At 38.3% G+C, this 27,496-nt stretch overlaps 2 protein-coding genes across 2 annotated transcripts in view; one reads left to right on the top strand and one right to left on the bottom strand.

Annotated features, from left to right (window-relative positions):
* Txndc16 (thioredoxin domain containing 16) overlaps positions 1-7,529 on the bottom strand; it is a 63,695-nt gene extending 56,166 nt beyond the window's left edge. Inside the window, exons 1-2 of the mRNA XM_090345095.1 lie at positions 7,388-7,529; positions 1,171-1,266 (exon numbers count right to left, since the gene is read on the bottom strand). The gene's annotated coding sequence lies outside the window, so the exon portion shown is untranslated. The remainder of the gene's footprint in view (positions 1-1,170; positions 1,267-7,387) is intronic.
* Positions 7,530-8,059: 530 nt separating this feature from the next.
* Positions 8,060-27,496, top strand: part of Gpr137c (G protein-coupled receptor 137C) — a 50,287-nt gene continuing 30,850 nt past the window's right edge. The window contains exon 1 of the mRNA XM_090345102.1: positions 8,060-8,547. Within this exon, the coding sequence (XP_090201228.1) occupies positions 8,119-8,547 (429 nt within the window). The 5' untranslated portion in view covers positions 8,060-8,118. The remainder of the gene's footprint in view (positions 8,548-27,496) is intronic.

Genomic DNA, 27,496 nt, shown 5'->3' on the forward strand with positions numbered 1-27,496 from the left:
TTTCTTACATTTCAGTATTAATTCTTAAATGTCAACTGATCTTTTTTTTTTTTGCCAGTCCTGGGGCTTGAACTCAAGGTGTGGGCACTGTCCTTGGATACTTTTTGCTCAAGGGTATTTCTCTGCCACTTAAGCCACAGCACCACTATCAGCTTTTTCTGTGTATGTGCTAGGCAAGCATGCTACCACTAGGCTACGCACCCAGCCTCAACTGATCTTTTAATTGGGAATTTTATTTTATCTACGTACAGTTAAGTTTGCAATAAATACTAAAATAGTTACTTAAAATCATTGAGGTGGGAATGAGATATCCAAAACATGTCTCCCATATTTACTGTCTTTTTATTTAAATCTCCTACAAGATATCTATTAGCACTATACAAACTTTCTAAATATATGTCTTATTCTTTTTTATTTTCTATTATTATAAAGGTGATTTACAGAGGGGTTACAGTTACATAAGTCAGGTACATTTCTCTTTAGACAATGTCACATCTTCCCATGCTCTCTCACCATCCTCCCCCGACACACACACACACTCCTCTCCACAAGTTGTATAGTTCATTTGATTTTTCATTCTTAACTTACGATTCACATGAAGGATTAGTGATTCATTCCTGAAATGTCATCTTCTCAAGAAGCAGAGATTTGGAGGTACAGGTTCAAAACCTAAGGAAAGGCAAGACTCCCACATCTCAACCAATAGCTAAGCCTAGTAGTACATACCTGTCATCTAAGCTATGTAAATAACATCAATAGGAGGATCAAGGCCCAGGCTTGCCCAGGCACAAACATGAGATCCTATCCCAAAGATAACTACTGCAGGAATAATAAATAGGAGGACATGGTCCAAAAGAAAGTGAAACCCCCATCTCAAAAGGAACCAACGCAAAAAAGGCTGGAGGCATAACCAAACCTTAGTACAACCAAAACAAATAAAGAAATAATAAAATAAAGAAAAAATGGAGGTGTGGCACAAGTGGTAGAATGCCTACCTACTAAGTTCAAAGCCCTGAACCTACCCCTCATGTTAAAAACAAAAACAAAAACATATTGCTTTATACTGCTTAAACAGGTAAATCTTTCTCAACCCACATTTTAATTCATGTCTATTTTCTGAATTCAGATTTGGTCTCGATATCTCCTTCTCCACTTCCTTAGTGTACTTACTTTCATTTCCCCTGAATTTCTTTGTCTTCTCTTTTGCTCTTTTCAGGTTTTTTTCCTGAACAACTTCAGATGTTTTCTACTGATGATCTATATTGTCTAAGCATAAAAGAAGATATTTTAGGAAAATTAGCACAATAAAAATCATACTTGTAGGATCTTATGATACACTCACAGGTATCAGTGATAATTTTAAGTGTTCTAGTTTTTCATATAGGACTCATATGTTTCAAGTTAAAGATTACTGTTTCAAGTCAGGCAAAAATAAACTCCACAAATACTTTTCATTTACTCATACAAGTAAGAGTAGACTTTTTCCAGTAAAAAAAAATGAAATGATTAAAGAATAAAAATTTGTAGAAAAAAAATCACAAGAAATTGAATAACTATTCTGGCCATTTGATATTATCATTAAGCACATAATAATTTTCTCTAGTGAGTAGGTATTCCTACCAAAACAAAAAAAAGTTGACTTTTCGCTCATTCCTAATAAGTCCATTCACTAGAGTTAATTTATATCAGTGAACAAATCGACAATCAATGTTTTATTATGAGTCAAGTGTTCAAAACTACAATTTGAATTGGAAAAGGAGAACTGAGAGGTATATAAAAATGTGATTTTAATGATCTAATTAAAGAATGCCTGTGACATTAAAATTGATTATACACTATGGCCATTTTAAACCAGCTTATTTTAATGGCGATATTTTAAAATAGTCATCTGAAGACTAACTATATAGTAATCATTGTTAAATTAAAGAACTATAATCTAATTGAACCATAAAGTAAAAGCACAATTGAAAGATTCAAGCATAAAACATCATTTTCCCTTGCCTTTAAGTTTATAATTCAGTTATTCTAACAATAAACTGTACATTAAGTTAATATTATTCTTTTCTCCTAAAGTATATTTTATAACAATACCCAAAAGGTCTAAACCATACAGCCAGTGTCTGAGTACATTCTCACAGCTTCTATCTCATTAAAAAATAAGATTATACATGTGAAAGTTAAAGAGACATGTCACTTTCCAGGTATATTTTTGTTTTATTTTACATATAAAATTTTGTTTTACAAAAACCAATTTTGTTATATAAAACGTACAATAATCCTGCGATTATTGTAGATCCCTTGCCCAAAGAAGCACACTGATCAAACTGTTCTGTTACAGGAAAAAATAAGAGGCTGTATTTTTCAAAGCCAATTTAACCTGTGGCCAAGCATAACAAAAATGGCAGGTCCTCTCACAAGGCAAAACCAAAGTCCATGGAGAAATATGCCCCAAGGCATGTATAGAATAAGAACCATTTATTACTGATCTAGAATGAAATAATCACTGTGAACTGAAGTTCCCTGAAGAAGCCATATCTCAATAAAGATCCTGCAAACTGGTTGAACTTGGCTGAATAGAAGATGATCATTGTGAGATGGAAAATTTTTAAGTCAACAGCCAAAATTATCATGGGCTACCTTTAGCCCCTTTTACAGCCACTTACTATCTACCTCTGCATTTTCTCTACTTCACTCAACTTTTGGAATGTACACAATGCTTAAGACATCTAGCTTCCATCAACCGTAAAGCTAAAGAATATGCTAACTGCAACATCTAATACTAGATTCCCTTACCTTGGGGTAGCCTATCTACCTGATTTCTACTATATTGTATAAACGCTGATTTGTGAGTTTATTTTCTGTGCCTATAAAAGTTCATACAATCTCTTCCATGGTAGAATATGTCATTTAGAATAACTTGGATCTGTGTTCCTAGACCATAGTCACTTAAGATTTGGCTCAGAATAAACTCTTTTCTTTTTAATTTCCTTAAAGCAGAGTTGGTATTTCTACATTAACAATATAGAAATTGAGTATAAGTTTAGAAGTTTTCACAGCAACTTAATGTTAATTCTGTAACTATTAAATTTAGTAAAACTTTTAAGTTCTTGTAATGTGAGTTTTATTTTGCTTTTCCTATAATTCATTTCTGTTGTGTTTACTAAAAATTCAAACAGGGCTGATATTTTTAAACCTTCCTTAAAAGGGTAGGTGGACTAGTGTCCTAGCAAAAACTATCTGAAAAGATTTTAATTGTAGATTTCTACAGTCTACTGTCTGGCTCAAAGCCAGCCTAGGGACTAAAGTCCATGAAACTCTTATCTCCAATTAACCACTAGAAAACCTAAAGTGGTGCTATGGCTCAAGGGGTAGGGCAATAGCCTTGAACTCAGGGACAGCGCCCAGGCCCAGAATTCAAGCCCCACAACTGACAAAATTATTATAAAAAGATGATTATTTAAAATACGAGTAACTGAAGACAGGCACTAGCAGCTCACACATGTAATCCTAGCTACTAGGGAGGCTGGGATCTGAGGATCATGGTTCAAAGCCAGCCTGTACAAGAAAGTCCCTCAGACTTTTACCTCTAATCTTAATCACAAAAAAAAAAGTGGTGGAGCTATATCACTCAAGTGGTAGAACAACAGTCTTGAACACAAAAGCTCAGGGATAGCACCTACACTCTGAGTTCAAGCTCCAGGACCAACACACACACACACACACACACACACACACACACACACGCTAGTGACTATTACTACAATAGGTTCTAGTACCTACAGGAAAGTCCTAAGCAAGTATCTGGCATTCTTGCCAATACCACACACACACATAGGTCTTCCAACTTTCAGCCTACAAGGGAACCTTCCAACTGTTCAGTATAATGCTTCTGAAGCACTGATCAGAGTATGGATACAAGATGCCCCTTTTATCTCAGCCTTCTAACAACTACGCATGCAAAAGTTATTTAAAAGATAGGAAGAACAACTGTAACCCTTCTATTAATTACAATAAAAAAAGATTGGAAGAATGGTTTGTAACTAAGAAAGTAACAAAATACAAAAAGAATGGGTCAGTGAGAATACATTAAAAAAATAAGTGCCATGTGTAGATAAAATCCATATAGCAACCAAAGTGTCTTTAGTTCAACAATCAATATTAAGAAAGGCCCTAGATGTAATAAAGGGAAAACACTTATTTTCCTGTTATTGAGGACAGGAGGTAAATATTTGTCTTTACCTGGGGGAAGGAAGAGATGAAAACACAAGGATGAATAGCTGGTGGTCATCCTTAGCTAGACCAATCCCATTTGGGATTGAGTCCTTTACATAGACAATGCTCATGCTTTAAAACATATGAAAGACAACTGGACTGCAATAATCGGTCTTCTCTGGACAATAATATCCAGCCTTTATGCACGTGGATGTATTAAATTTTAGCTTTCTATAGACCTGAAATTTCCTTATGATTAACAATAAAATTAAATGTCTATGCATGTCAACAGAAAGGGGAAGTTAGTAACTATAACTATTAAATAAATTATATCATTCTGTTTTTATAAAAACAGCACTTTTCATATTTTGCAACAACTGGGCATTTCATGCTTACTAAGTTGCTGTAAGAACATTCTGTCCAAAATTAGCTTATTTACAGATCGTGCTGGTGCTGGAGAAAACAACCTGTTCACTGAACTGGCCTCAAATAAAATACTGATTAGATCTCAGCAGAGATCTAATCTATTTAAGAGATTTACTTGAGATGCAAAGAAGACTAGAAAAGGAGTAAACATCTTATCACTCCAGTGTCATCCAAAGCCAAGTGGGAAGAAAATCTATCTTCAGCCTGTACACTCACCCCCCAAAAAGGAGGCAAAAAGAAAGACTGTCCAGATACATGCACTGTCAAGTGGGGGCAAGGGGAAACAGTCTCATAAGCAAAGACAGTCCTGGGACATGAACTCATGGCCTGAGACTCTCCTTGGGCTTTTCTCAAAGCTAGCACTCTACCAGTTGAGCCACAGCACCACTTTCAGCTTTTCTTGTGTATTAGTACCAAGGAATCAAACCCAGGTCTTCGTGCATGCTAGGCAAGCACTCTACCACTAAGCCAAACTCCTGGCCCCAACAAAAACATATTTTTGTCCATATTTTGTTTACCACCATTTTGAGCAGAAAACACATAAGAAAATAAAAGATCCTGTTGTTCTGTTAATTGACTACTCATTGTAGTCACAGGCCTAATTCCAATCTGTCCCTCTATGAATTGCTTTTTTAACATTATTTCTTTTGAAACTCTCCCTCTTATATTCACCTTGGATGTTAGAAATGACAAGACTGACAGATAAACCATATACATAACAGAAATTACACCTAAGCAATAGCTGTGAAAAATCTTCTAGAGCCCATTGTGAAACCCAATCTGAGATAGTACTTGGTCAGACCACTGCCTGATTTCCAGTTTCATCAGCTATGTGAATCTCATCCTCCTCCTTTCTCTCAAAATTTCAAAAAAAAAAAAAAAAAAACTGAAAATGGACTTGGGATCATTGAGTTCCTATATCTGTTCTCTCCAATGCAATAACGTTTGATTAAATCTCCTTTCTCAGTCCTGTTCAACTCAATTGTTGTATTGGACTGGGTAATCAAGTCTAGCTGATGCTTTCTGGAAGCCAGAGCTTTTCCCATAAAACTCAAGACAGCACTCATGACCTGAAATGTGCTTCCCGTTGATTATGAAAGATGCACAAATAGGCCATGCCAGAAAACAAGCTGTGCCCTTAATTTTGACAAATGCATAAAAATCACATAAATGATTTGTATGCTTAAGTGCTTAAAGCCATAACTATAATCAATTACCTCACTGTTATTATGGGTACTCTATCCTCTATTTGAAGGGAACAGTGTACTGCCCTAATCGCATTCTCTGAAGAATCCATGAAGTGCTGGGTGCAGCAGCTCATGCCTGTAATCCTAGCTATTCAGGAGGCTGAGATCTGAGGATTGCGGTTCAAAGCCAGCCCTGGCACTAAAGAATGTGAGACTTTTATCTCCAATTAACCACTAGAAAATTGGAAGTGGCGCTATGGCTCAAGGAGTAGGGCAGAAGCCTTGACCTGAAGAGCTCAGGGACAGCACCCAGGCCCAGAGTTCAAGCCCCATGACCAACACAACAAACAAACAAAAAAGAGCCCATGAAGTGATGACCTTTAATTCCAATAAGTATGAAATTTAAGTGTTAAGTTGGAATAGGCCTGTTCACCTCTTACAGTAAGTTATACTACTGGTCACTGCTTTTCAGTATGTTCACTGGAATGCTTCTTCTGTGGATATGTATGAAACGGTGCCAGGATATACAAATATGAAGTCGGCAATAGCCTAGAAAAACCCCAAGCCAAACCAACATAAGATGTCTGATGAACTACTGGTCCAGAATCGGAAGTACAGAAAAGACCATAAATGTCCATAGAACACACAGCTAGGAAAAACAAACAAAAAACCCACATTCTTCGTAGACAAAGCATAAAATAAGGGATAAGTCGGCACTTTGGTTGTTCCAGTAAACATAGCATCTGTCTTTCACAAAGATCCTTAATTTGCAGTGTACTATTCATTCTCAAGAGAATATGGTTCCCGAACTTGCACTGGTGTGGTCATTTTATTAAACACAAAAGCCAACAACTATTATGCAACAGCTTTAATACATATTAGGAGATCTATTTATTTCTTGCTTATTTACAGTAGTAACATAGCATTTATATTTTGTATGTCTCTTAGTCCCAGGTTGGAATAGTGACATCACCTCCTATCCCGGGCTCAATACTTAAGACACACACACACACACACATAACACCACACATTGTGGAAAGAAGCACAGACTGTTCTCCTCCTCGTCGTCATCCTCCAGCCATCAAAGACATTTCTGTTACTGTTTCTTTCCCCATCCTTTGGCCCCGGAGCCTGCTTCCAAATTGTTAGTTGCAAAGGATCACCTTCCCCTTACGGGCCGCTTCAATACCCACCGGACGTAGGCGCTCCCGCGGGACCCGTCCCGAGGGCGAGGTCGCCCCCTCGTCCCATTCTTCACACAGCAGTAGCCGAAAGGATCCCCCGACCCTCCTAAGGGTGCGGGCGGGGCTCCTCCGGAACCCCAGAAGACGAATCTAGAGCTCCAGGGCACAAGCAGTGCCGGGTCTGCATCTCTGCAGACGAGAGACCATAGCCTGGAGGACCCACGCCGCCACCTACCTGCCCCAGACCTGGGTGCCAGACCCGCGTGCCAACACGGGCCGTCCCTGCGGGCCCACAGTTCCCGCCACCCCAGACGCTGGAGGAGGCCGAAGGCGGGGCTGCGGCCGGCTCTCCTAGCAGCGGGCAACCGCTACGCCTACCTGTGCGAGCGCGGCGTCCCCGCCCTCCTCGCCGGCAGCCACCACCCCCTCAGACGACTCGGTCTCCGGGGCAAAAAAACAACCCCGGGGACTCCTCCCTCTCCTCGTGCTCCTTACGTAAGGGATTCTCCAACCAATGGGAAGCACCGGAGGGCGGAGCCGGAGCAGTCCCAGGTGACAGACGACCACCGAGTCCTCCCGCCCGCGCGCGCGGACAGCGCAGTTGCTGGGCCAATCAGCGGCGTGGGTGGGGTGTGCAGCGGGGGGAGACACCGGGGGAAAGGGAACGCCCAATTAGGGCTCGAGGTCCCTGAGTGACAGGCCCTTCGGCCCGTGGCCTTCCGAGCACGGCGCTCGGAGGGCGTGCCCACCTGAGCCAATCAGAGCCAGCCCACGGTGCGGAGCGAGCGCCTCAAATGCTCGGGTTTCTCAGCTGATTGTCTCCAGCCGAGAGTTGTTTTTCGCCGCTCGCGAGCGAAGCCTCCGCAGGAGGAGCCGAGCCCCCCTGCGGGGGTGGAAGGGGGGGGCACTGAGGAGGCGGGGTCGCGAGTGGGGGGGCGGGGGGTGGAACCGCGGGCTGCTGTGCGCGGGGCTCCGGGTCCTGTCACGGCGCGCTCCGGGGTTGGAAGCTGGGGTGGGTGGGGGGTCAGGGGACCATCCTCCCCCTCGACGGCGGCTCGCGATCTTGCCCCTTCCTTCCCGCGCTCCCTCGCCGGTCCCCCAGCTCCTACATGAGGGTGTCCGCGCCGGGTCCGGCGGCCGCCCGCGAAGCCTCGACGCCGGGCAGCGGGGGTGGCGGAGGCGGGGGCGCCGTCGCCGCTGCCTCGGGCGCCGCGGTGCCGGGCTCGGTACAGCTGGCGCTGAGCGTCCTGCACGCCCTGCTCTACGCCGCGCTCTTCGCCTTTGCCTACCTGCAGCTGTGGCGGCTGCTCCTGTACCGCGAGCGACGGCTGAGTTACCAGAGCCTCTGTCTCTTCCTGTGCCTCCTGTGGGCAGCGCTCAGGACCACCCTGTTCTCCGCCGCCTTCTCGCTCAGCGGCTCGCTGCCCCTGCTCCGGCCGCCCGCTCACCTGCACTTCTTCCCGCACTGGCTGCTCTACTGCTTTCCCTCCTGCCTCCAGTTCTCCACGCTCTGTCTTCTCAATCTCTACCTGGCGGAGGTAAGGCGGGAGGATCGGCGTGCGGGGACCTGGGGAGGGGGAAGGGGGAGCCCCGATCAACTCTGGCCGGAGAAGACGAGAGGGGGACGGGCAGGGTCGGGACAGACTGCACATCAGCCTGGGGAAACTGAGTCACGCCCGAGACGCACCCGTGTTTTCGCTCTCTAAACTTAAGCGGCTGATTGAGTCGATTATGGGAAGGTGGGAGTGAGAGAGTCTGGTGTGCCCCGTCAACTTCGAAGCGCAGGGACGAGCCTTTGTTCAGTGTTTTGATCCTCTAAGGTAAGGCTTCGGGTGACAACGATCAAGTGGCATCGCTAGAAGTAGCATCCCTGATCGCTTGGCCAAAGCCGGACTGTGTGGTGAGAGGTTGGATGCTGAGGTAGCAGCAGCTCTGCTTGAAGCTGGCCCGCTGCCAGCCATTACGTCACCAGGCAGAGCTGTTCCTCCGCTATTGTTGCTGCGTTTCTTTTATTAGAAGCTTCTATTCCCTCCTGCATCTCCTTTCCTGTGGCTCGATAAGCCTCACACAAATTCCCTTCCATCGGTCCCCAGCAGAGTTAATGATCAATAACCAATGGTACAGGTCACTGTGAGGACCTCCGTCAAACCCATAATGTTTGTCCCGGTTGTTTCCTACTTTTGGTGATTTGTCCTCTTATATGTCAAAGTCCTTTAAAAAAAAAAAAAACCCTAAGAGAGAATATAGTAGCCTACCCCGCGTCTGTTGCATAAACAAAACCACCAAACTATTTTTGCAATAACTTGCTTACTAGCTGCAATTGAATCACACCACCTTTCTCTTTTATGGGGAATTGCTCATTGGGTTGCATTGTTCTGCAGCGCTTGACCCATTTCAAACAGGTTTTGGAGTGTAAGGTTGTCAATCATGTGTATCAGCTAGTGGTATATAAACCACAGTATTTTCATAAGTCATTTGCCCTAAAAGTCTCCCTTCCCTCAAAAGAAAAGCTTGTGGAGGAGAAGAAACAAAGTGACATCATATGCTTAATACTAATATAGAACAATATTGGTCTCTGCAGTTAATCCTCTCAAAGCCTTATGGAGGTGATGAGAATTAACATGGTTCCAAGGAAAAGCAAAAAGAAAAATCATTTGAGACAGATAAATGTTTGTTTCTTGCATAAACCAACTCTTTTTTCCCTTAGTAGGAAAACAACTGCGTCATTTTAAAATCAGTTGTAACTTCAGCTAGTTAGCACACTGAAAATAACAGTTAACTAACAAAATGAACTGGGCTTTAATTCTTTTTTTGTCTCCATCCTTTGGAAATCCAAGCAATATGTTAACAGACTCCATTAACTAAGAATCAGAAATAAAAATATAAATAAATAACATGAGTAGAAAATAATCATCCCATAGTTAGGTCACCTACTTGAAGATGTTTTAATCCAGTTGTTTTTCTTTTGAGAAAGGATATTGCCATGTAGACTAGGCTAGCCTCAAAACTCACAATCCTCCTGCTTCAGCCTCTCAAGTGTTGGAATTACAGGCCATCAAAGCAGCGCATATAATACTTCCTCAAAGTTAAACTGATAAATGGTAGGAGATTAGTAACTTCTCATCACTTAAACCTTACTCTAGCTTCACATACAGTTAATTTACCTGAAATTATCTAGCAATTTATTTGCTATAAGCATCAGGTATCTTACTTACCACCCCCTTTTGTTTTGGCCAGTCCTGGGGCTTGAACTCAGGGCACAGGCACTGTCCTTGGGCTTTCTCAAAGCTGGAGCTCTACCACTTGAGCCACAGCACCACTTCTAGCTTTTTCTATGTATGTGGTACTGAAGGACAAGTACTCTATTGCTAGGCCAAACTCCCAGCCCACTTTTCCCTTTTAACTTATAAAATCATACTAAAAATTCACTGGAAATTGATGTACATTTCAGAAAGTGACTAAATGTATAACCACAAAGTGTATAATCTTAAACATAAAGCTAGATAAAGGATTATATTTATACACAACTATATTATCATTAACCCAAATAAGAAATGAAGAGTTCTTGGTGTCCCAGAAGGTCCCATGTTTACCCTGTACCAGCCAGTACTCCACTCAAAAATAAAGTGACGAGCTGGGCATGATAGCTCACGCCTGTAATCCTAGCTACTCTGGAGGCTGAGATCTGAGGATTGCAATTGAAAGCCAGCCCAGGCAATGCAAAGCCATGAGACTCTTAATCTCCAATTAATCTTTAGAAAAGGGAAAGTGGGGCTATGGCTCAAGGGTGGGTCAATAGCCTCGAACTGAAGAGCTCAGGGACAGCACACAGGCCCAGAGTTCAAGCCCCATGACCCAAAAAGTAAGTAAGTAAATAAATAATAAAGTGGCTAGATATTATGACAATAGGACAAAGCTCCTATAGTCTGAAAAATCTAAATATGTGCTTTTATAGCACAGAACACACAGAATGTCTAATTTGAGGGGTTTTTTGTGGGTGTATACCAGTACTAGAGCTTGTATTGTGGTTCTGTCTCACTTCACTTTTTTGTTCATGTCTGGCAGACAGGCTCTCTACCATCTGAGCCATGCCTCCACTTCCCAGTTTTTGCTGATTGAGATCAGAGTCTCATGGGTTTGTCTGTCTGGAATGGTTTCAACCCTGGATTCTCAGACTTTAACCTCCTGAGTAGGTAGGATTATAGGTATCAGCCACTAGTGCCTGGCATTTTTTTCATATTTTTGGTTGCTAATATTCCAAACCAAGAACTTAAATTAAGCGAATCTCTTTTCTGGTATGCTTTTATAGAAAAGCACAAAAACTCTGAATAACCTAGAAAAGATAATTGGGGTAGAAGGTAGGCTAAAATTTCTCTTTTCTGAAGTAGTGTTTCCTAAAAAGTGTGTGGGTTGTCTGCCCTTGGTGTCCTAAAATGATTGGCTTGATTATTTAAAAAAACAATACTTCAGGAGAATAAATTTTTGATTTTTTGAAGCCCTGCTTAGAGACATCTTAATTAGAAACAATTTCAAAACTTATTAAAGGGTACAGAAGCTTATATTTAAGAGTATTTGAATATTTGAATTCAGTTTTCATATTGATTCCAGGTAAAGTATGTACTTTCCACTTATCATTCTGAATTAAATTTTTCCCAGTGAGTTCCTATTGTATATTGTACAGAAATCTGTTGACAAATATAAGACTGAGATTTAATGTTTTAAACAAAAGTCCTGTCTTTGATACCTGTTATAGTAAATACCAATTACTTTTTGCTTTTAGTGAGAAATAGAGTAAATGCTTTAAGCATTTACACTTAAACTTTAAAGCATTTAAACTTAAAGCATTTATTGTACCTATTTCTCACTAAACCCATCTAGGAGCAGAGAAGGTGGCTCAGTGGTGGAGTGCTTGAGTAGCATGCATGAAGCCTTGGGTTTGATTCCTCAGTACCACATAAACAGAAAAAGCCTGAAGTAGCACCTGTAGCTCAAGTGGAAGAGTTCTAGCCTTGAGCAGAAAGAAGCTCAGGGACAGTGCCCAGGTTCTGAGTTCAATCCTAGGACTGACAAAAACAAAAAATCTAACTTTAATAACATAGCTGTAAAGAAATATGGATCAGAATACAAGTATGGGAAAGCATCCATTACTTTAAATATATTTTGATGGGTCTCCCAGAATTCATGCTTTTGAAGAGTTAAGAACTGCCCAGATGACTTTTTGTTTTGGTGACTATATACCTGAGTGGAATGGAGATAATGAAAAGTACCCTTTCTGAAACAATTATTTTACTTAACCTCCTTAGAAGCAGATTGTTGGAAGGAAAAAATAGTATACTAATCTAAACATTCATTGAACATTTTCTGGCAGTCAATACAGCATGAACTTCACCAGACAGTTTTTCACACTCCCCATACTATAATGAGAAGACTTGAGTCTTTAAAACACGTTATCTGAATAGGATACAGATGGTACATTTCTGTAACCCTACCTACACAGGAGGCTGAGACCTGGAGGTTTGAGCTTCGAATCCAGCCTTGGCAGAAAAGTCCTTTAGACTTCATCTATTAAGCACCAAAAAGAAAGAGCCAAGCTAGAGGTGTGGCTCAAGTGGTAGAGTATCAGATACAGCAGGCCAGGCAAGTGTGACTTGAATTCCAACCTGAAAAGATTAGGAGACATACATCTGATGAAATGTACACTGTCTACCTGTTAAGGACTTAAAGTGGAAGTATAGTATCTTTGGAGTATTGTGATACATGCCAAAATCAATGAGTTCATCTTTGAGGCCATATTGAAGTGTTTCTCAATTTTGTAATATAAATGCCAATTTCTTGAACAGAATAAAATACGATTATTTGATCTCAATTCTAAAACAACTAGGAAAATTAAATTTAAACTCTTAACTCTTGAGAGCTGCTTTTGTACTTGCCAAATGTTGATGGCATTTTAACTCTCAACTTAGTTGACTTTATTATTTATTACTGTATTATCTATTGTTTTCTTATTTTCCTACAAAAATATTTTACTACCTAAATTCAAAATTCCTTGAAAATAAGAAGATATAAATTTGACTACATACATTACATATCGTGTACATGTTATATATATATATCATATACATGATATGTGTATAATAAACATACATATATATCACTGTGCCATAGCATAAATATAAAACAAATAATTTTAAAATCAGTCATAAATTCAACCAGTTAGCACACTAAAAACAACCCTTGTGTGTGTGTGTGTGTGTGTGTGTGTGTGTGTAAGAGAGAGAGAGAGAGAGAGAGAGAGAGAGATACTGGGGTTGAAGCACAAGGCTTTCCATTTTCTCAGCTTGCTTTCTCAGCTGGTGCTTTATCATATTTTTATATCATAGGTACCAGAACAATAGTAAAAAAATCAAAATCCAGAAAACATTGAAGCAACTTATTTAAGTACTATCTGGAATCTATATTTTGTACCTGTAACATCCCACATGTTATAAACGCTAAATTTTTCTTAATTTAAATTTTTATTACCACTGGTAAAATAGAACTATTTTGAGAGTATTGCTTAACAACTTTCATATCATGGCAAATGACACATTATCATTAAGGTTTTAGTGATGTAGTCTCAACAAATTCTAACCAAAAAAATCTATAAGACAAGTCTCATACTATGAGTCAGTTACTATTTACTAGAAATGGTTTAGTTTTCCATAACTGTGATTATAAACTGTTTTTGTCTGACTCTACTAAACTGCACTTTAACCACTAACTTTATTCTATTTTCCCTAAGTTTCAGCTACATATATACTTATCACAGAGGACATGATTGTAATGCCTTACATTTGTGTATTTAATATTTCCAAAGCAAATTGTATAATATTTATCTTCATAACCCCCACAGAAAATGAAAAGGGATGTGATATGCCTACCTATTACATGGCTGTGAGGACTATTATAGCTCAGGCATAGCTCTAAAGATATATAGCTCATTATCTATATCAGTCTTGACAAGTAAATCCTCCTATGCTTTCCTGGATATCATTACTTGCTTATTCAATGATTTTCTCTTATGTTTTCCCATCTTAACAATTCCACACGTCTTCCATTATCTTAATAGATCTCTTCTTCCCCCTTCATTCTCATCATACTACTCTTACATCTCAATTTAAAGAAGTAGTATCGAGAAGCAGGGCTGACCTAGGATTCAAAGAATTGCATTAACAGTGCTGCAAAGAATATTTAATCTTCATTAAATTCCTCAAGACCAGAAAGACCAGAAAAGAAAAGTGCGTGCAAAATGATAAAATGCCAGGTAGATGTTCATCTTGGCGATGAGGTTGGTTATTAGCTGTGTCTACTAGCTCATAATCCAGATTTTGATTTTATGGATTGGAGATGTAGATAGAGGTGACATTGAGGACTATACCTTGAAGGAAGTCTAATTAAGAAACTCATTGTTTGCAGCCTGAACACTGAACACTCATGATGTATACACTCAATGGCTGAACAAGAAAAAATTAGTGGGTTCTTCGAGGTAGGATTTGTGTCTGTCTTGACTCTGTGTGAAAGGGGTTCAAAATAGAGTACAGAAAGAGAGTGCTTAAAGAGCTTATTCTCACACAAGTTTGAGGTGAAAGTTCCCATTATTTCTATGATTTTAGGAGTCTGTTGGGAACATTCTCCCTCCCCAGAGTAACCTCAAGCATCTGGAAAGACAAATGCAGATCATGTGCTGAGAAATGTACTTGAAGCCTCGAATCTTCATAAGTAAAATTCCAAATAAAAAAGTCACTAGGGAATCTTCCCACAAAGATTAGAGAGCAAAATTACAAATTTGTACAGATTAAGCTTCCCTAATTAAAATATTTGAAATCTGAAGGGTTTTTTTGAGTACCATTTTGACACCAAAAGTAGAAAATTCCACACATGACCTCATTTGATGGGCTGCAATAAACTGTAGGTGCATATCAGAATTTGGATAAAATTATCTTCATGCTATGTGTATAAGGTGTATACAACACCTAAGTGAATATTATGTTTACACTTGAATCTCATCCCAGAGATACTATATATATGCCTATATTTCAAAACCCAAAAAAGAGAAGAAATGTGAAGCACATCTTGGCCCACACATTTCAATTAAGAGCTCATGCAGAGATTTTTTTTTTTATGTCTGTGTGTGCTAATTCTGGGGTTTGAACTCGGGACCTGGATGCTGTCCCTGAGCTTATCTGCTGAAGGTTAGTATTCTTCCATTTTTGAGCCACAGCTCTGCTTCCAGCTTATTTTCACTCATTAACTGGAGATAAGACTTTCAAAGACTTTCCTGCAAAGACTAGCTTTGAACCACAATCCTCAGATGCTAGCCTCTTTAGTAGCTAAGATTATAGGCATGAACTTGTAATTTTACTCTATAAAATATAGTAATTTTATATAGTTAAAAATCATCATTTATGTGTGAATAAATACTATTGAAATACAAAACTATTGAAATTCACACATTTGAAAATGATCATTTTTAAGTAAACAATTAAACTTAGGAAGTGGTATGTATGAGGACAATAGACTATACAATTAAAAAGAAATTAGTAAATGACCTAAAGGAGAAAAAAATTAGAAATTAGAAAATTAGAAAAAAATCTCTTGGAATATAGCTTAGAAAAATAATAGAAAGGATGAACAAGTGCTTAAGATAGAGTAAGAATACAGTAAGCAGGTTTAACATATATCCACTTAAAATTTCAGAAAAATTATTAAAAGGGATAGAATGAGAATTGGCCTGAATTTCATTAATAAAACTTTAAATAGTAACTTTTTCGTTGTTGTTGGTCATGGGACATAAATGGTGGGCCTGTCCCTGAGCTCTTCAGCCCAAGGCTGGCACTCTACCACTTAGAGTCATAGCACCACTTCCGCTTTTCTAGTAGATAATTGGAGATGAGTCTCACAGATCTTCATGCCTGGCCTGGCTTTGAACTGCAATCCTCAGTTCTCATCAAAAACTATATATGTGAGGGTTATTTTCTAATTTTTTGTACATTTGGAGCAATGACAAATAAGCCCCCTTTAAACTGTCAAAAACCCTATATATGCACAACATATTCTTTCCCTCCCTCCCTCCCTCCCTCCCTCCCTCCCTCCCTCCCTCCCTCCCTCCCTCCCTCCCTCCCTTCCTTCCTTCCTTCCTTCCTTCCTTCCTTCCTTCGAGCTCTCACTCAATTCTTCTGTGTCAGCCTCTGGAGTTCTGGGATTAGAGGCAGTCATATACCACCCCAGCCCTTGCTACACCCTTCTTCAGAGTCCACCATTCTTCATAGTCCAACTTCTCTAGAGGTGATCATGCACACCACCGTCTTCTTACTTCCCTAGCCATGTTAAACTACCTTTCCCCATCATCCTACAAAATCAGTATTACCGTGCCTCATAGTGGCTTCATATCAACATGTTCATTAAACATTTTTCAATCCTCACTTGTTAGTCTCTTACTGAACAATTCATTATTAGCTTTCACCTTAATATTTTTTATTAATAGCACACTCCTATTTTTTTAACTTCAGATTTTTCTCTTTGTCTGCCCATGTCTTGATAATCGGAAACTGACCCTTTTTTTAATCACAGTACCAGGATTTGAACAACTATGAACTTGCTTAGCTTGCTTGGTCAACTAGTATTCTATTATTTGAGCCACATTTTCATTCCAGCTTTTTGCTAGTTACTTTGGAAGTAGACCCTCTGGAACTTTTCTGTCCTGACTGTCTTTGAACTGAGATTCCCCACACCTATACAACAAATCCTCCTATCTCAGTGCCCTGAGTAGCCCCAGATCTTTCCAAGTGATTACATACACATTCATGGTATAATGCCACTCAAAAATACATATCTCTGACCCCAACCCAGACTTCAACCCTGAGCTCTTATTTACTAGATTTTAAATTTATCTTCTGCAAGATACCTGAAGCACTCAGATTCAGCATGTCCCAAAATGAGCTCATGATCCATCTCCTCTCTCCTGTCTCCACTAAAACCTACTTCTCTCCTACACAACCACCACCACTTCCCTTTGCCACTATTGAAGCTTGAACCCAAGGTCTGGCCCTCAGGACTGGTGTTTACTACTTGAACCACACCCCCACTCTGACTTTTATTTTCCTGGCAGATTGGAGCTAAGAGTCTCTCGAATGTCTGCCCATGCTGGCTCTAGACCGTGATTCTTAAGTCTCAGCTTCCTGAGTAACTGGGATTATAGCCATGAGCAACCACCACACAGCCTACTTCTCCACTCTGGTTCCTTATTCCACTGACTGATAATGCTCTGCATGTATATAATTCAGAACCTATCAGTCATCTTTGATAGTACTTTCTCCCTTATATTTATGTTCACTATTACATCCTAATATCTCCTAAGTCCTTATTCCATCACACCACCTTGTTGAAGTCATTACCATCTACCATCTGGTCCTGAGCAGTCACGTATCTGCTAGGCCTATGTCATTTGACACCTTCCTTCCCCGTATACACACACAAACAGATCTCTATACTCTTGGCAGTTTTACCTTTTCAACAAATCTAATGGTCAAATCCCTACTCTCAGATTTTTCTATTGACTGTAGTCTGTAGGATAGAAAGGTTTGTACGTACATGAAGGGACTTCATGATTCTGGTCTTCTCTTATGCTCTTTGTTCCTTATGACTCCAGCCACATTGAATGTTCTATTAGTCTTTTGTACTTGCCATTTTCCTTCTGTCACCGATCTTTTCCATATTTTTTCTCTTGTAGCACAGAATGTTCTCTCCTCCTTTGGTTAGCTAACTCTCAGTTCTTTAGCAATGCTGCTTCAGGGAAGGCTTCACCTAACTATGCAAGTAGAATATATTCCAAAATTATAGACTAGAAGAGCATTATGCCTTTCTTCATGGCATGTGAATAATTGACATTTTACATTTCTTTGTGTGAATTTACTAGGTTGTGATCACCATAGGAGTAGGGATTCTGTTCTTACTGCATCCCTAGTAGCCAACTTAATTCCTACCATATCTTAAATGATGAAAACTCATTTTTAAATGAATTTTCCCCAAATATTCTAGAGGAGAAAATGAATAAATTTACAGCAGAAATTTCCCCCCTTTTTTTCAGTACTAGGATATGAACTGAGGGCCTCCTGCTTGCTAGGCAGGAAACACTTGAGTAGCAGCCCCCAACTATAGCAGATTTTTTTTAAAAAAATCTTTGTTCCTCTATTCCCACTAACTATTTTTTTCTTTTCAAGAAAGAAAATTTTCTTGCTTTAAAATAAAAAGTATGCCTAGGGGATTCTTAATACTTCTGTTTAGGAGACAATATGGAGTGGTGGTGACTTGGAATCACAGAATACATATCAAAAGGGACATCCATATGTATTGAGTTCCAGAAGATGTTGCCAGATCATCTGATTTTTCAAGAGAAACCTGAAAATTTTACTTTTGAAAATAAGGAATATTTTAAAATAATTATAAGAGGTTCTAGAATTGTTTTCAAAAACACTACACATGGGCTGGGAGTTTAGCCAAGTGGTAGAGTGCTTGCCTGGCATGCATGAAGACTCAGGTTCGATTCCTTGATACCACATACATAGCAAAAAGCCAGAAATGCTACTGTGGTTTAAATGGTAGAGATTTAGCTTTGAGAAAGCTAAAGGACAGTGCCCAGGTCCTGGGTTCAAGGATCAGGACTGGCAAAAAAAAAACCCTACACATGAATATTAGGTAAGACGAACAAAACATTTCCATGTGTCAAACTGAACCCATACCTAATGATTTTTCTCTTCTCTTCTGTCTACTTCTGTATAGTCTTGCAATGCCATTATTTCCTTACTACATGCTTATGATAGGTTTATAGATATTATCTCCACTTTTCAGTTGATGAACTGAGTCACTGGATTTACACTAAGCTACCCTACAAATTATAGGACTTCTGCCACACTAGTGATTTTTGTGTTATACTCTGGAATTAATAGGTCTGAAGTTAATGTTAGTAATAACCATCAGTACTTACATTCCAAGTGGTGTTTTCCTTAGGAAAGCAAGGTAAAATATGACAATGGCTGGGATAGCATCTGTCAGGTTCTCTTAGCGTTGTCTTTATTTTCTCATTTCAGATCAGTTACATAGTCCAAGAGAGATACTTCACTCACCTGCCATGACTTTCTAAAGTCATTTGGTTACAATACTGTACCTCTGCTCAATGAAATTTGCCTGGACTATGCTTTTGTGTATTTATAAATGGTGGACTCAGATTCTGAAATTAAACTTTTTATTTGCAATTTTCTAAAAAAAATGACAATGGCTTCTCTCCACTGGCATATTCTGTTATTGTTTTAGATTCATTCTGTCGCCTTTTCCCCACTGTATCAGTCAGACTGATGATTCTGCAATCAATCAGGCTGTATGTCTTCATAAAAAGAAATTCTATCTTCTTAAAAAAACAAGGAAAGCTTTATGAAAAAAATCAGTAATAAGCTGGGCACAGTGGCTTGCACTGCTAATCATAGCTACTCAGAAGGCCTGAACTAAAGACAGGGAACTAAAATCCATGAGACTCTTTTTATCTTCAAATAATCACCAAAAAACAAGAACTATCGCTGTGGCTCAAGGAATAGGGTGATAACCTTGAGCTGAAGAGCTCAGGGACAGCGCTCAGGCCCGGAGTTCGAATCCTGCAACTGACAAAACAAAACAAAAAATCAGTAATTCACTGTGGAGTAGTGTTGGAAAGTGTTTTAAAGGATGGTACTGTTTCATTACAAATTTAACTTTAATCAGTTCTCTAGAGAGTCTAAATATTTACTGTCTGAGGCTTATAGTTTGGATCCAATTATCTCTAGTCAACTGTCCATGATAAATGAAGCATTCATAATAATTGGTTATATTTTATTAACGTTAGTTTTACAAAGTTCATACATTTTGAAAAGTATCTCCTCTTCCATTATTCTCGCCTAACTTTCCCAACAATATCTACACCCTCAAGTTATATGGTTCCATTTTTACATATGTACATTGAATATAATGACTATATTTTCCCACCCTTCCTCTCCCTCTACACACTCCATTCAGTTAATATTTTAGAGTTTTGCTGGGGATTAATCATAGGAAGCCTCTTCTTACTACATAGAAAAAGTTCTCAGCTCCAAGAAAGAAATCAGATATTCAATATAAACCATTGTTTAGACAGTTTAGAAATCCAAGAAGGAAGAAAGTCAGGTAAACTCAGTATGTACCTGGAAATGCTTAAGTATTTTTTTAAAAGTCAGTTTGGTTGAACAAAATTATTTGTAATCAACTGGAAAGAAAATCAGACTAAGAAGAAAAAAGAAACTTTAAGAAAAAATATTTAAGTATTGAGATCCTAAGAGACGTCCAAAAAGACATAATGTCTTAAAAACAAGAACAGGCTATTGTAAAGGGGAAAAAATTAAAGTTCTTTTAAGTGAAATAGATATTGAAAACTGAGAAAGATATGTCTGAGAAAGGTATCTGTTTAATTTACCACTGAGATTGCTAAAACCTCATATTTCATTTGCAAGCAGCAGCAATGATAAGCTTGGAATGATCTAACACTCTACACATAAACCTAAGTAGTTCAGACAGAGGATGTCGATTGCCTTATGAACATGATCTATATAGTTGGATATGTATGCCTCAGTATTCACTGTGGAGAAGAAACTATGCCACAGTTCAATGTCCTATGAATTCCAAATTTTATATTAGTTGTGTTCTCCAGTAAAAAAAAATCAAGGAAAATTGGAAATTAATTTTTTTGTTTGTTTCCTGGCTAGTGTAAAAAGAGAGAACATTTCTTTCCTGAGCACATTCTCTGGAAGAGGAATATAGTCTTCCACTCTATTACTGGTGTTGATTTGCTTATATTCCATAGTAAATGTCGTTCTCTTATTTTTGAATTAATCTCCTTTAGCATTATTTGCTGTATATGCAAATAACCTCTGGTCTCACTTAGTGATGGCCTAATGATTGGATTTGAGAGACCTAATGCTAGGCTTTGTTTTAGTTGCTGTTTTGTCACTTGCAATAACTGATTTTGCCTCCTTCTGACCCATGAACCTTATGTTTCCTGGAACTAAGCCTTGCTGGGGGATGGCACTGCACACTTTTACCCAGCACTTAGGAGGCTGAGGCAGGAGAATGTTAAACTCAAGGCTGGTCTGGGCTATACAATTAGGCCTTTTATCAAAATTAATACAATCAATACACATTACAAATGTATGACAGGTAAGTAAAATAGGCTCTATTGGAAGAGTACTAGCAAGAGGGGGGTGAATGAGGATAAACATGGTCAAGCAGCTTATTTGCATATATAAAAATAGAACAATGAAACATACTGAAATTGTTTTAAAGGGATGTGGGGAAAGAGAATAATAGAAAAAGTTTGGGATACATTGTAAATATATATCATATATCACATATAATATATATGTTTGGAACTGTAAGAAAATACCCCTTGTATGACTAATGTGTATATTTTATGCATATTATATATTATACTATATATATCTTTGGAATTGTACAAAAAACACCCTTGTATGACTATGTGTGTTAATTAAAAAAAGAGAAGAATATACTAAGTTGCACAGGTAAAGTTCTAGCTACAGTTAGGCAGATGACAGTAGATACGGTCTGCAAGATTTCTCTATTTTAAATTAAAACATTAATAGAAAAAATTGGATACCATTAGAAAGTTCGTTTAACTAGTTGTAATTTTCATGCATTTAGACTGTGAAATGTAAAATTATTTTAAAGAAAGAACTTTGATGAATGAGCTACTTTGGCACAGGAAAATTTAAAGAGACAAGGAATAATAGAATGGAGCAGAGAGAGTGGAAGGGAAAAAAGGACTAAGACTTGTCATAAAAAAATTAGATAAAAGAATAAATTCAAGATGAATAAACAAAAATATATAGAAGACATTGGTCAGAAAGAGACCCCAGTTTATTTTAAAGAATTGATTCAAGGTGTGCCATGTTAATGGAGGGATGGGTAGCCTTAGGTAGAAATGAAAGTTTTTAGAACTGAGAGACCAATGACTGGAGAATTTGGATGAGTTATCTGCATAGCCTTTGACAATAGCCATATAGCACAGGAAATAGGCAGGAAGAAGAAACTGTTGATTCTTCCATATCTACTTATGTTATTATTATATCTAATGATGACCTGATCACATGGCACAGATTTCAGCAAGGTAGTGATGGTACAAATCAGTAAAGCATACTTACTTACCAGTTAAATATAAAACAGGCTGCTTTCCACAGAAGACAAGAAGTGCCATCCGGGAAAACCTAGGTTTCAGCAGAGACATTTAAAAGGATCACATGAAAAAGAGAATGGGGAGAGAGCAGGAAATGATTCATAAAATCACAGGTTACAGAGTAGTGGGTGTGGGAGGGGACTGAACTGGATAAAGAAAGCATTTAAGGCTATCAATTTAATTTTCAGAAGGTATTCCAGTGCATTATATAAATATAACCATGTGCTTAAATCACAGACTATAGCAAGATTAAAGTAATAATGTGATAGTAATATAGTCTAAGTACTATATAGAATATAGCTAACAGAACATGATCTGGGATAAAACAAAAACTGGTTATCAAAAAATGTCAAGCAATGGTCTAAGTAGAGAAATTTCATTTCAACCATGAAAAAGCAACAAAACAACAACAAATAATAGAAGCTATAGCTTAATGGTGGAGTCATCTTAATATCTAATCCTTTAGCCTGGCTTCTGTCAGTACAATACTTCTGAGATTCCAAGGGTATGAGTATAAGATTATTAACCAGTGTTTATCTTTTCTAGACTAAAATGCTTTAATTTACTATTTTTCTTGCGTATTTCATGTATTAAGAATTCTCAGCTAATTCAAGAAAAAAATGTCAAGAATTTATATAGGATATTTATATAGGATATTCTTTATTTAAAAGATTGGTAAGGGTTGATAGATATAAAATGGTTTTCATCATATAACACAGTTATCCCACATACAAAGTATCAGTTGTACTGAGGATTTAAAATGTTTAGGGGCCGGGAGTTTGGCCTAGTGGTAGAGTGCTTGCCTAGCATGCACGAAGACCCGGGTTCGATTCCTTGTAGAAAAAAAAGCCAGACGTGGTGCTGAAGCTCAAGTGGTAGAGCTCTAGCCTTGAGAAAGTCCAGTGCTCAGGCCCTGAGCTCAAGCCCAAGACTGGCAAAAAAAAAGTTATTATTAAAATACTCAATTTTATATTGTAATATTTAGCTCATAGATACATGATTTTTTCTATTTTAAAATGCAAACGTATGCACTCATTTCTCACATAAAAATGAGAGTAGAAATATTTTTATAACACACATACATATGTACCCTTAGGCTTGAATTCAGGACCTCATATTTGCTAGGTGGGTATTCTATCATCTGAGCCATATCTCCAGCTCTTATTTCCTGTAAAAGTCATTTTTCAGGCACAATTTTGTTAAGATGTCTGTTACTTGCTCAAAGAGTTTACTACATGGAGTTTTACTTTTGCATGTACCACACAATCAGCTTGGTCACATATATATGCTTATGCTCCTATGTATGTTTACATGAGAGGTTGTCTTTTGTATCTGAGATCCACATATGAGAGAAAACATGCACTTTTGGTCTTTCTGGGTCAGTCAGTATGATTTTTTTTCCCCAGATCTGTCCCATTTCCTTGCAAATTACATAATTTCATTCTTCCTGATAGCTGAAAACAATTCTATTGTGTATATATATTGTATGTATCTGTATATGTGTACATATGTGTATGTGTATATATATATATACTTGTGTGTTCATCTATAAACAATGTAGACATCTGTATAGCTACATCACATTTGTTTTTATTCATTCATCCATTGTATAACATCTGGGCTGTCTTATCTAAAACTTAGCTATTTGAACAGTCCTTCCATGAGAATGGGCAGTTAAGTGCCTTTATTATATCCTGACCTGCAGTCTTTTAGCTAAATGCCCATGAGTCATATCACTGGGTATAATTCTGTTTAGATTTTCAGTAATCATCATACTGATTTTCATAGTGGTTGAACCAATTTACATTCTCAACAACAACATATATGAGTCCCTTCTTTCCAGAATCCTTACCAGGATTTGCTGTTGTTTATACTGTTGCTGATGGCCATTTTAACTACAAGTGAGATGCAATCTCAGTGTTTTGATTTACATTTCCTTTATGGTCATGAAGGTTGAGTATTTCTTCAAGTATATTTTAGCCATATGTACTTCTTCTGAGGAGTATCTCCTTTGCCCATTTATTAATTTAGCTTGTTAATTCTTTGGGAATTTAGGTTTTTTGAGTTTGTATATTCTGGTCATTAGACTGTTATAAGACACATAGCTAGCACAGATCTCTCATTCTGTAGGCCATCTTTTTAGCTTAGCTTATTTATTGAATTCAGTTAGTAAATATTTTATTCTTTGCCTTACCTTAATCCATTTTCTATAGTCACCTAAGAAGTCACTCAGTCAGAAATCATGTTAGAACATTAAAGGTGTGTTAAAGCCTACTTCTGTGATAGTTTATACAAGATACCTGAGTTGGACTGCTTGCCTCTCCAGCTTCAACTTCTGTCATCGTCAACACCACCCCCACACCACACCATACCAACATATGAAAGTTCTTGCTTTGGCCTAAATTCGTTGCTTATTTATTCAAAACCTGCTGTAAACCCAACATTATTCTAGGAACTAGGGCTGTAAATCTGAGTAAGTTATGGTCTTTCTTAAGAGGGAAATAAAGATGTAAATAAATGGCTAGAAGATAAGGATACATGCATGTTTCTCTTAAGGTACTTAACCTAACAGTGAAAAATATGACATACTAATAGAGTCTTGAAAGATGAGTTGGAATTTGTTATTTTACTATGAAAGTATAGCCCAGCTCAAATGCAAGTACATACAAAAACATAAAGATATGAAAAGTTGTAAATATTTTGAAAAGTTGAAAATATTTTATACTGACTAGATCATAATATTGAAGGTAGGAGATTAAAAGGAAACATTGGATGGGGAGATGGGCCTAGATACTAAGACATCTTCCATGTGTTAAAGATGAGGACTTTTTCCTAGATTAGTATCATTAACTTTTGTATATGTATGATGAACACCCTACCACTGACGCACATCCTTAGCCACAAATGAACTTTTGTTTTTTGGTTTTTGTTTGGCCCACAGCTTGACTTTTAACCTAAATCCTCCCACCAATGCAACCAGCTGGGGTCAAAGATAAGAGCCACCACATCTCAGCTAACTGGTTGCCATAGGGTCTTCCTTACTTTTGCTCAGGCCTAAATCTTTCCAGTTTCTGCCTCCTGAGTAGTTTGGACTGCAGTCATGAGCTACTGCATTTGAACCAGATTTACTTTTTTTTTTGCCAGTCCTGGGGCTTGAACTCAGGGCCTGAGCACTGTTCTTGGGCTTTCTCAAGGCTAGCATGCTGCCACTTGAGCCACAGCACCATTTCCAGCTTTTTCTGTTTATGTGGTACTGAGGAATTGAACCCAGGGCTTCATACATGCTAGTCAAGCACTATACCTCTAGGCCACACTCTTTGCCACCAGATTTACTTTCTGAAAAGAAGTTTTCCATCATAACGATTTATTCAGACAAGAATCATTTTAAAATATTCAAATAAATGGATGAAAGTTTGAAGAATAGAAAAATATTTATATTTGCTGGGTGCGGTGGCTCACGCCTGTAATCCTCAGGAAGCTTGAGATCTGAGGATCACGGTTCAAAGCCCCCCCAGTACTAAAGTTACAAAAGTCTGTGAGACTCTTATCTCCAATTAACCACCAGAAAACCAGAAGTGGTGCTGTGGTTTAAGGGAGTAGAGTGGTAGCCCTGAGCTGAAGAGTTCAGGGACAGTGACCAGGCCCAGAGTTCAAGTCCCATGACTGACCAAAACAAAATATATATATATATATATATACACATATATTTACATGGTTTCTAAATATCTCTCCACATGATAATGATTAGTTGTAATGAAGAAAACAAAACTGCAGAAAAACTCTCAGCCAGTTGATTAAAGTTACCATCAGTAATGGGTCGCAATAGTCCTTTGTTCCCTTTCATTATTTCATAGAGGAAAACATTTTTTTATCTGAATACTAACTTTATTGCTTGTCATTATCATCTTATTTTTCTATCCTATTTGTTTCTTTTTTATTGTAATTAATAAAAGGGTTACATGATATTTGCCAGATAGGAGGTGCATTAATTCACATACATTGATACCCTTTCACATGTCTTGGTACCCATTACCCTCTCCCCCATCCCCCACCCTGTCTTGGTTTTACCCCCTTCCCTATCAAATTTCAAATAACCAAATACAAATAAACTCAATATATCAGATAACAAAGTGAGATACTGTAACAATATGAGATAACCAAGGGACAGCAAAAGAGATGAGAGACAACATAGTACATTAAGGACAACAATCATTAATTATATGGCTTTTATTTCAATATCCTGGAGGTCCTTTCAATTAGCTTCATACTATATGGCCTTATGTATCAAGGTTTTGCTCTATTGCAGGTCTCTGCTAGTAGAGCCCAAGGTTTCTACTGATTATGACAAATGAGGGAAACCATTGAGCCTAAGTTCCTTTGAGTCTGGCTTACTTCACTTAATATGATTTTTTCTAAGTCTTTCCATTTCCTAACAAATGGGGCGATGTCGTTTTTTCTGACAGCAGCATAGAATTCCATTGTGTACAAATACCACATCTTGTTGATCCACTCATCAACTGAGGGGCATCTAGGTTGGTTCCATATCTTTGCTATGATGAATAATGCTGCAATGAACATTGTTGTGCTAGTGGATTTAGTATGCCCTAGATTCTGGATGGTTGGGTAAATGCCAACAGTGTAGTAGTGATCCCTCCTGGCCACAACCCCTCCAGCATCTGTTATTATTCGTTTTCCTGATGCTGGCCATTCTAACTGGAGTGAGGTGGAATCTTAGAGTTGTTTTGATTTGCATTTCTTTTATGACCAGAGATGTTGAACATTTCTTCATGTGTCTATAGGCCATTTTTGTTTCTTCTTCAGAGAAGACTCTCTTTAAGTCTTTGGCCCATTTTTTAATGGGATGGTTGTTACTTTGGAGATTACTTTTGGAGTGATTCAAGTTTTTGAGCTGTTGATATATTTTAGATATGAGGCCTTTGTCCGTTGTTTGGTTGGTGAAGATCTTCTCCCACTCTGTAGGCTTCCTAATTAATTTACTAGCTATGTCCTTTGCCATACAAAAGCTCTGCAGTTTAAACCACAGACCTATGGCCACCTAATCTTTGACAAGGGAGCCAAAAAAAATAGAATGGAAGAAAGACAGCCTCTTCAACAAGTTGTGCTGGCAGAACTGGTTAAGCACCTGCAGAAAACTAAAGTTGGATCCTTCTTTGTCACACTGCACTAGAATTAACTCCAAA

This window comes from Megascapheus bottae, chromosome 14 (assembly GCF_031878675.1).
Source record: "Megascapheus bottae isolate mThoBot1 chromosome 14, mThoBot2.hap1, whole genome shotgun sequence".
In the NCBI taxonomy this organism is placed as follows: domain Eukaryota; kingdom Metazoa; phylum Chordata; class Mammalia; order Rodentia; family Geomyidae; genus Megascapheus; species Megascapheus bottae.